Raw genomic sequence first — 10,650 nt, 5'->3', positions numbered from 1 at the left:
CTTTTCTCCCTAGAACTTCTCAGCGCCCCCTTTAGCCACCAAGAGCCGCGGACCAAAATTTACGCATGCGCCTTTCAGGGCTCGCAGAGCCCGCCTCTCCCGGACAAGTCTCCGTGTCTCACCCAATCAGAGGAAGCCGAGGCTCCGCAAGACCTCGCGACGCCCAACTTCCTGGAGCTTGGCTCCGCCAGCGTCACGTGATCCCACCACACTCTTTCCATCCTCCCTTGCCGAGGCACCGCCCTTCAGCTGGCGCTCGCTGATTGGACGCCACTCGCGCGGTCTCCTGGGTGACGGGAACGCCGTAGCCTTCGCGGAGGCGACCGGGTGCGCCTGCGCATTTACTAGATCGCACGGCCGCTCGCGCCTTGAGATGAAGGTAAATAACTTACAAATCCCCGGGGGCGGGAAGACACGACCGCTGTCCCTTCCCTCAGCCCGCTGAGGGTCGCTTTGAAAAGGGGGTCTGTGCCCCCCTCCCTCCTCCCGAGTGCGTGAGGGGCGGGCAAGAGAGCGGGGTGAGCGGGGAGGGCCGGTGCGAAGTCGAGGGAACGAGGGGCAAAGAAAACAGGAGGGCGGAGAGGAAGGCCTCACGTTTCTGGGCTCGCCAGCGGAGTAGAAGCGGTGCGGGAAGAGGGATCCCCGCCACGGCCGGGCATAGCGGACCGGATCTGAAGACACCGAACTTCGCACGCGGAAAGAACGGGTCGTGTGAACGCCTTTGGAGGGTCGTGGTGAAGCTGACTTGGTCGGTGTCACGAGCTGCCTCATTTCTCTGGGCTAAACCCTCGGCAAGCCGCGCAGCTTGCCCACCGTCCTATAAAGAATGAAAGACCTCCGAAAGAATCATTTCAAATTGCATTGCCTGTGACTGGTCCAATTTACGGATCCCCTGGTAGCGAGTGTACGTCATTCAGGGAGAAACCTGCACACGCAGGTGTCACGTTCACGCGCGTCATCTGCGCGCTCGGTTTCTAGGCCCGGGCTTCTCCCAGACCCCGCTGTCTGCTTTGCACAGCAGTACTCCCCTCCCCTCCCCCGCGCTGCCCTGGCGAAGAAATGGAAGGCTCGCTTTTAATATTATGTTAGACGCCCTAATGCTGCTTTGTGGCTATTAGTGTGAAAATTGGAATCGACAGACCGGTAATCATAACTCACATTTCTAAAGCTCTTCCCAATTTTTGATGTATTAGAAGTGAGGAGATATTATTCTTGATTTACGCTTGAGAATTCTATGCTTGATGCAATTTAAGCGACTTAAAGCCCTACAAGTAATAAGTGACAAACAAAATTTAAATCTTTCTAGGAAGGGATGGCTGGCTCTCTTCCTGCCTGGGTTGGATACATTTCTATAAAATAAAAATTTTTTAAATTTAAATCTTGGTTTTGTGGTTGTGAAGCTAGCACTTTTTCCTCTGCACTGTATATATATGAAGCATCTGTGGAGCTCCATTGAAGAAGAATATGTAAGATCGTGCCGTGAAGGTAAATGAAATTCAAGTTTAAGGACTTTTTATTTGCATGAAGCAGTTCCAGGATGATGTGGTCACAAAATTGCAAAAGTAAGATACTTTTAAATTTCTTTCTTCTTCATGAGTGTCTTCATGCTCTACAAACCTGAATGCACCTGTGTAGTGACAGAGTTTCACTATGTTGCCCAGGCTGGTCTCAAACTCCTGGCCTCAAGCAATCGTCCCACCTTGGCCTCCCGAAGTACTGAGATTACAGGCACAAGCCATTATACCTGGCTGGTTGATTTTGTTTTGTTTATTGTCAGCCTCTTTTGGATAAGTTCTAACATAAGCCCTTCACCATCTTGAATCCTCTTGTTTTCATGATCATGTTTAGACATCTTTTCTGACCAACCTTTGATTGTATGTTTTGAAAATATAAAAAATTGTGTTTATTTTTTAGCGTGTTTTCTCAGTGCTAGAAAAGACTTGGCTTGGCACACCAATACAGTTTACCTGGCAAAAAACATCAGGAAACTACCTTGCAATAACAGGGTAAGAAACCAGTGAATGTTGTAAGTAATGGTTGTATGTCCATATGACCACACCATCTATTTAACAGAAGTTCTTGGATAACAGTTGCATGGTGGGAAAAGGAATACATTCATCTCCATTAACATCACAGTTTATATAGAACCTTTTCCCTGGTAATAACTTTTCAGATACAAATTATGAAACTATCAGGAGAGAATACTGAGATTACTTGAGTGGCAGCTTTATATGTGTAGATAAATAAAAGGCATATTTAAATCATATCTTTATATTCTAATTGCTTTTAGAGCTGATTATATTGTGAAAATCTTTGATCGCCATGGTCAAAAAAGAAGTGAAATTAGCTTACCTGGGTAAGTAAAGAAGTAGATCAAAAACTTTTCAAGCTTTGTTGCTTAAAAGATAAAGTACTGTCTTAAATTATAATCAGATAGAATTTTGTAACTTACCTATAATCCATATCTCCTCTTTTGCTTCTTCCAATTTCAAAGGGATTTGTTTTTTTATGCCATAAGTAGTTATGAAATATGTAGAGATATACCATATGAATTAGTTTATATCTATAAACACCCATATATTCACAGGGAAACTTTAAGGCAGGATTATAAATGAGTCCATATGAAAGAATTCTTATTTAATTATAAACAAGCCTTAGTGTACAGGCAGATAAGGTAAGCCTATATCTACTTTAGTATTTCTCCTCTAATGACTCATTGGAAAATTCTTTCCACATCCTTCTTAAAGGATAAAGACTTTATTTTTTCCGTTTTCATGAACTCATTCTAGATAACACTAAGCATAATTTAAACATTTTTAATGATTCAGTATCATTACCTGTATTAGTTATTCTACTGACAGTCTCAGTTGGTTATTATTAATAAGATGTGTAGACTCTGTCATCTAAATGGCCTTATGCTGCTGTGTTTTTTAAATTCATGTCTGTTTTCTGTACTTCATTGGCAACTCTTGCAAATCAAGTTGTTTACTTCTGTCAGTCTCTAACAGCCTTTCACACCTCCATTAGGTGCACCAACCACCTAATGTCACGATTTTGCCATTTTCTGTTGATCTTAATTGTTGCTTCTGGTTTCTGTATTCCCAGAAACAGAAGTCAAAATAGTTATATGTAAAATAAAACAAGAAGGTACTCAGTAAAAAACTTCTTTGAGTAAATTGCATGAACTTTATTGCGTGATCTCTATGACATCTACTTCAGTTACATAATGGCCTCATGTCTTCTGAATTCTTTTGCTATATTTACAGTAGTTGAATTTGACTGACAAGGGATTCCCAGGTAAATAAAATGCTATTATATATTCAGTCTCTAATTGGCAGATGGTTGTTTTGTTTTGTTTTGTTTTATGAGATAGGGTCTCTATTACCCAGGCTGGAGTGCAGTGATGCGATCATAGCTCGCTGCAGCCTCAAACTCCTGGGCTCAAGCAATCCTTTGGCCTCAGACCTCCCAACTAGTCAGGACTACAGGTGCATGCCACCTGACTAATTTTTCTTATTTTTTTGTAGAGATGGGTCTATGTTGCTCAGACTGGTATCAAACTCCTGGCCTTAAGTGACCCTCCCAATTCCCAAAGTGCTGGGATTATAGGCGTGAGCCATCATGCCTGGCCTGTAATTGGCAGATGATTTCATCAACAATTTGAAAGCTTCCTTCTTCCATACCCCCCAAATCTCTGAGATCCCATAACACATTTTAACAGTTTGAAAAATAAAATAATTTAAGTAATTCCCAACTATCTTAAGTGTAAGTCAAAGTATGGGTTGGCCAATACCCAAGAAGAAAGAGTCTCAAAACGAAAAATAGCATCACAGAAGAAAAGTTCGATCTTTTAAGGCTTTCAGAAATTTTAAAGTTTTTATAATAAACATTTTGGAATAAGGTTAAACAGCAAGAATCATGTTAAATAGAGCATTTCCGATTTATAACTATGTTGTTACCTTAATTGATCACCCTTATTCCATCAAGATATAAAATGAAAATAACATTTCTGGTTGATTGTTTTTTGAGACAAAGTCTCACTTTCTGGCCCTGGCTAGAGTGCAGTGGTGTCATCATAACTCACAGCAACCTCAAATTCCTGGGCTCAAGCGATCCTCCTGCCTCAGCCTACCGAGTAGCTGGGACTACAAGTGTGCACCACTGCACCCAGCTGATTTTTCTATTTTTTTTAGTGGAAATGGGGTCTCACTCTTGCTCAGGCTCATCTTGAACTCCTAAGCTCAAGCTGTCCTCCTGCCTCGGTCTCTCATGGTGCTAGGATTACAGGCGTGAGTCACCGCACCTGGCCAAAAATAACATTTCTTATTCACCAGTTCAGTATTCAGTCTTTCCATCGTTTTCAATCATAAATCTACCCAGCCTTAATCAGGTTTTTGTTTTGTTTTGTTTTGTTCTGTTTTTTGAGACAAAGTCTTGTCTCCCTGGCTGGAGTGCAGTGGCGTCATCATAGCTCACAGCAACCTCAAACTCCTGGACACAAGCAATCCTCCTGCCTCAGCCTCCCAAGTAGCTAGGACTACAGATGGGCACCACCAGGCTCAGCTAATTTTTCATTTTTTTGTAGAGACAAGATCTGGGTATTGCCCAGGCTGGTCTCAAACTCCTGGCCTCAAGTGTTCCTCTCACCTGGGCCTCCCAAAGTGGTAGGATTATAAGCATGAACCATGTACCCAGCCTCTGAATCAGTTTTTATAGTCAATTTATCTAGCTATAACTTTGTTTCTTATCAGTACCTTCTTTTCCTCTCTGTAAGTCTGAAATAACCTTTCAAAACTTGATTGTACCAATTACCTCTTGATTTGGTTGTAGATGTTCTTGATGGATTTTTTTTATCAAAGCTAGGTTCTTTACAGGATGCAAGAAAATCTAACTGAAGTATAATCATATTTAATATTTAATATAGCATATGAAAATGGTATTAAAAATAGAATTTAAAATTTCACCATCCCCTCAACAACAAAAAATTGAAGTTAGTATTACCCAAGGGGTGAATAGTGAGTTGTATTTCTCATTTTAGAGAGTTAATTATCCAAAATAGATTGAATAGTCTTGTTGTATACAAAAACCACAAAGAGATGAATATTTAAGTTTCTCTCCTACTTTTAGAAACTGTATAATGATGTTTTGTTTTGTTTTTTTTGTTTTGTTTTTTATTTCAGCATATTATGGGGGCACAGATGTTTAGGTTATGTATGTTGCCCTTGCCTCCCCAAGTCCGAGTTTCAAGTGTGCCCATCCCTTGGATGGTACACATTGCACTCTGTGTATGCAAATACCCGTCCTCTTCTCCCCCCTCCCGCCTCCCCCCTCCCTCCTGCCCGACATCCAATAGATGTTACTCTTATATGTACACTTATGTGTTGATCAGTTAATACCAATTTGATGGTGAGTACATGTGGTGCTTGTTTTTTGTATAATGATGTTTTGCTCTCTTTTTAAAAAGTAACTGTGTTGCCATGGATTGGGATAAGGATGGAGATATCCTAGCAGTGATTGCTGAGAAATCTAGTTGCGTTTATCTGTGGGATGCCAACACAAATAAAACCAGCCAGTTAGACAGTGGCATGAGGTAAGCATAACTTTGTTTTTTAGAACTTGACTTAGAAACATTATTTGTAGGTTAGATGCTAACAATTCTTAGCTACTTTCATTTTAAAGATATATCAATGATTTATTATCTATAAAAGAAAGTTTGTTATTATACATAATCCTACTAATCTTCTCTCATTAGAATGAAGTTGTTATAATTGTGAAATATCAATAGCTTCAAAAAGCTGCTTTCAATGGAACAAACTAAGAGGTGCAGTGATGAGACAATATATATGGGAAAATCTGGAGATGGGATTGATCATAGGGCATGGCCGGATCTAAGAGTTCTAATGATACAATCAATTCTCTCTCCATCTCTGCTCTTCTTTTCTCTGTATTGACGTCATTTTAAGACTCTCACCATGGCTACTGGCAGCTGTTGGCTTATATCATTCTTCACAGCAAGTCATGCCTGAGGAAAGAACATGTCCTTTTATATCACCAGTGCCCATTCAGTTCCTTAAAAAGTACCTGAGTGGAGTATGTAGGGCCATGGGATTGTTAGTCCTAGGTGAAGGGAAGGGTGAAGGGTGGAGCACTTCCCAAGTAGAAAAAAAATGGGCAGACAGAATAAATTACAGATCTGTACTCAGATAGAAACCATTTTACCTTATGGAAAAGAAAACCTTGTCAGTATTGACAACTACAACATTGTCGCTTTGACCTTGGACAAGTCGCTTAACTTTTCTTTGAGCCTCAATTTCTTCATCTATATGAAATGAGTATAATAATGTCTGCTTCATGGCTTGATGTGGCCTGCAGGTGGGTAGGAAGAGATCTCACCACACACTGTAAGATTATTTACTAAGGAATAACTGAACCCAGATGTTGCAAGGTGGCTATGTAGATATAACCTAGTGTACTGTTTGACCCTCTAAAGTGACTCTCAGGCCACATAGCTGCAGAAGAAACTGCCCAACATAAAGTCTTCCTAGATATAAGAACCTTCATTTCTTGCTATATCCTTTTACACTTAGGGTTTATGTCACTTTTCAGGAAGACTTTACACACTCTGTGCTTCCATTTAAGGGAATATTTATAAATGTCAAAACTGATTCTTGAACCAAATTCAGCATCAGGGAGACCACATTCTCATTGGAAAAAAAAAAAAAAAAAGCATAATTAATCCCCAGGTGTTTCTAACTGGTAATCTCTGCCTCCAGCTGCCTGTCTTCCCACAGAGTCCATTTTCCCACATCACGTTAGGGTTGTTGTGATGTTTAAACGCATGTCGTGGCCAGGCATGAAATTTAAGACTCGAGTAAATGGTAGATGATGCTGTAATTGTCCTTTAAGATAAAATTAATGGTATTTTACCATTGCTATCAATAAGTAATGGCTAAAGGACTTTTGTGTATACAAAGGCATACCTGCTACTGTTTGTTTTATTTAAAGGTCAATCTATTATGCTAAGACAGTTAATAAAACTTTGAATGTCAATTTTTTAAAAATATTTTTATTTTGCAAACTTAAATGCTCTTAAACAATTTAGATTTCATTTATAAATTTATCCTGAATTGACTCTGTTGAGCACTTCAAATACCTTAAATAGTGTACAAAATGTATCTGATTAGTACAAAACTCACAATGGTGCCACTTAAATAAAAATATTAATGAGTTTAGTCCATTTCTTCATTTTTACTGTAGGTTTTTCTGCCATTTTAGGTTTATAACAGTATTTGCTCTGATCCTGCCTATGCTTAACAGGAGTGATCATTTAGTTATGTAACTGGAATATAGCAGTCTTTCCAGAGAACACGCTATATATAACATCCGGTTCATCAATCAGTTCATTCTTGGTTGAATCACAGGCCATGGTGCTTCTCCCAAGGCAATTCAGATCTGAGTATTAGTCATCCTACTCAGCCTCTTTTTTAATTGACCTTCAGTTGTAGTATTAGACTCTTTTAAGCCCATGCCTTTCACATAGGTTGCAATTTTTTGTAGCCTGCGCATTCCCTAGAATGATGTATTCTGTAAGTTTTGCTTGGCCAAAGATACATGTGACTATTTATTATACATTGGCCTGATCTGTTAGCTTTTTTGGAAACTTATGAATGCTTTAGTATCTAATTATAATTTGTAGGATCTTCTAGAGGCCTTATCTCCTAAGAGGGATGGAGTCTGTTGAGTTAGCTCTTCTTTTGAGGACATTTGGTTACTTGATCTTCTTGGAATGTACTATTAACCCTCTTTCTGTTGGTTGGTGTGTGATGATAATAGTAATGATAAACTATTGAATGCTCTAATACTATGCTTATTATATATTACCACTGTTGCTCAGACATTGTTCTTGTTATACAGTTCCTCTTTTCTTTGGTACTATTTGGCTCGTGCACAATTCTTTTTATTGATATTTTCTGAGAAGCAGACTCCAAGAAAGAATTAAATGTGTAAGAGATTTATTACAGAAAATGCCTGTGAAGGAAAACAGAAGGGGGAAGAAGAGACTGGAAGAGCTGTCAGATCCCAGAGCATATCTGTCCCTTAGGAAAGAGAGAAAGAAAAAGGCAAGATTGGGTAGAAACATCTTCAACTGCAGCATAGTTCTAATTAAGAAAGTTCAGCTAGGCCTGTGGGGAGGCTTTTAGCCTAAGTTACCTGTGAAAGGAGTTCTGCCCAGGAATGGGCCTTCACAGTATCCTTCTCTTGCTCAGCCGTTGGGAGTAGTCCATGGAAGGATCTGGCGCCCAGCTCTTTGAGGTGATGGGTTCCAGTGCCTAGTAGCTGGGGCCCTTGGTCAGTTATACTCTGCACCGATCTGAGAGGCACATTATCATGGCTCTTACACCTACTTAAACAAGTAAAAAAGAGAACAATGCATATTTATCCTTTGCAAAATATATACTTAATAGAAGAACCTAGAAGCCTGGTATGTTAATACTCCCTTACTAAAATTATTAACTAAACATTTTATTATATTCTCCTGTTATTACAACTAACCTTTCGTATACTTTAAATTTCTCTTCCAAATATCTTCGTGGTTTTACTCCCTTTCACAAACTTGTGTCAATTAAGTATGTAATTTTTAATCCTCAAATTCTCCTAATTTAAATAGGAGGCCTCTTTAAGCTTACTCTTTTGTCCTTTTATTACTACCCTCAACATTTCTGGAAGCAGTCTTTCTGAAAATAGTAGCATGATCTGTCAGTGGTGCTCAAAGTTCAGCTGCATCACAGCCACCTGGAGGGCTTATTAAAGCACAGGTAGCTGAGTGCCACCCCCAGAGTTTACTGTCAGGTGGTTCATGCCTGTAATCCCAGCACTTTGGGAGGCTGAGGTAGGAGGATTGCTTGAGGCCAGGAGTTTGAGACCAGCCTGGGCAACATAGTGAGACCCCTATCTCTACAGAAAAAAAAAATGAGCAATTAGCTGGGTGTGGTGGCTCGCCTGTAGTCGTAGCTATGCCGGAGGATCACTTGCACCCAGGAATTTGAGGCTGCAGTGAACTATGATCATGCCACTCCACTCCAGCATGGAAGACAGAGTTAGGCCCTGTCTCTGAGGGAGAAAAAGGAAAAAAAAAAGCTATCATTAATAGACAAATTAATTAATATCTCATAATCTCATGAGTCATCTCATGAAATTTGAGGTTTTATCAACTGAATTGAAGTCTGTATGCATTATACATTTGTATTTTGAGTCTAACTGGCCCTAAGATCATCTTATAGCATCTCTAAAATGTCTTTAGCACTTAGTCTTTGTAGCATTAAGTTGTAATTTTGTGCTTCACCTTCTAAGTAGATGTTAAAATTATTCATGAAGTACTTTTTTAAAGGACTATTTAGAGGTTATGATTGTAAATTGTTGAGTAATTTATATCTTAATGTTACAGGGATCAAATGTCTTTCCTTCTTTGGTCAAAAATTGGAAGTTTCCTGGCTGTTGGAACCATTAAAGGAAATTTGCTTATTTATAATCGTCAGACATCTCGAAAGATTCCTGTCCTTGGTAGGTGATAGCTGAAACACTGCTAAATATTTGAGATGCTTTTCCTAAATGTAAATTCTGCTGCCTCGAATTTCCCTGAGATTACAAGGGAAATTTTATAGTATTACCACACCCCTACATCCCCAAGTCTTACATCTAGCTAAACAAGAAGATCCGTCTTCATTGTTTGCTAAGAATTTCCCAGGGTACCTAGAATAGATTGAGTTAAGGTCAGCTGTGCCTTTGGGCATCGGGATGTTAATAGCATGGCTTCCATTTGTCTCTTTCTCACCCAGATTGTGTTTCTGGAATAGCTCATTGAGAATACATGTTAATTTTACTTATTAATTTTAGTTAATTTAGTTATGTTGCAATATGTGATAATTTTAGTCTACATAGTAGGTAGATTGAAGTATTTGGTGACTGCTTAGATAGAATATATCCATATTCCTAATTCTAACCCCTCAGTCTCTTCAAACACTTGTTGAATCTAGATGTGCACTGTGAGTTCTAGTTGCCTAGGTATGCAGCTAGAGAGTGTTTTGTTCCTTGTTTAACTTTGTTTCAGCTCTTAGATTCCCCCAACCTCTGGTCAGTGGGCATCTGCCCTCTGAATACTCAGGAAGAAATATCAGTTCTTTTCGATCATTGCAACATCATGCTTATGAATAGTGGAACTAGTGGGCTTAATTACATCCAGGTGGCCAGAAAAAATGTAACTTACTGCTAATAAAGGAATTAAACTCCCTCTTACCATTACCAATTAAATTCCCTCGTGCCATTAATGACATCTCATACTTCCAAATCTTTATGCCATACTTTAGCGCCATCCTTGACTCTTCTCTTTCTCATACTCTCCATGTGTAGTTTGTCTGAAAATCTTATACGTTCTACCTCCACATATCTCCAGAATCCAGCCTGTCTTTCTACCTCAACTGCTAGCACCATGGTGCATTCATTTTCACATTTTCCACCTGAATTTCTGCAGTCTCCTCTTAACTAGTCTCCCTGTTGCAACTCTCATCCCATACAGAATATTGTCAATCTACAGGCCAGAATGAGCCCTCTGCTCAGAACTCTTCAATGACTTTCCATCTCACCAGAATCAAA

At 39.5% G+C, this 10,650-nt stretch overlaps 1 protein-coding gene across 1 annotated transcript in view; it reads left to right on the top strand.

Annotated features, from left to right (window-relative positions):
• The first annotated feature begins 230 nt into the window (after positions 1–230).
• WDR19 (WD repeat domain 19) overlaps positions 231–10,650 on the top strand; it is a 71,722-nt gene continuing 61,302 nt past the window's right edge. Inside the window, exons 1-5 of the mRNA XM_012644513.1 lie at positions 231–379; positions 1,915–2,006; positions 2,291–2,356; positions 5,465–5,590; positions 9,446–9,561. Of these exons, the coding sequence (XP_012499967.1) occupies positions 374–379; positions 1,915–2,006; positions 2,291–2,356; positions 5,465–5,590; positions 9,446–9,561 (406 nt within the window). The 5' untranslated portion in view covers positions 231–373. The remainder of the gene's footprint in view (positions 380–1,914; positions 2,007–2,290; positions 2,357–5,464; positions 5,591–9,445; positions 9,562–10,650) is intronic.

The sequence above is a fragment of the Propithecus coquereli genome, unplaced genomic scaffold, assembly GCF_000956105.1.
Source record: "Propithecus coquereli isolate 6110/MARCELLA unplaced genomic scaffold, Pcoq_1.0 Scaffold213, whole genome shotgun sequence".
NCBI lineage: Eukaryota > Metazoa > Chordata > Mammalia > Primates > Indriidae > Propithecus > Propithecus coquereli.
This window is presented reverse-complemented; position numbering and strand designations above follow the sequence as displayed.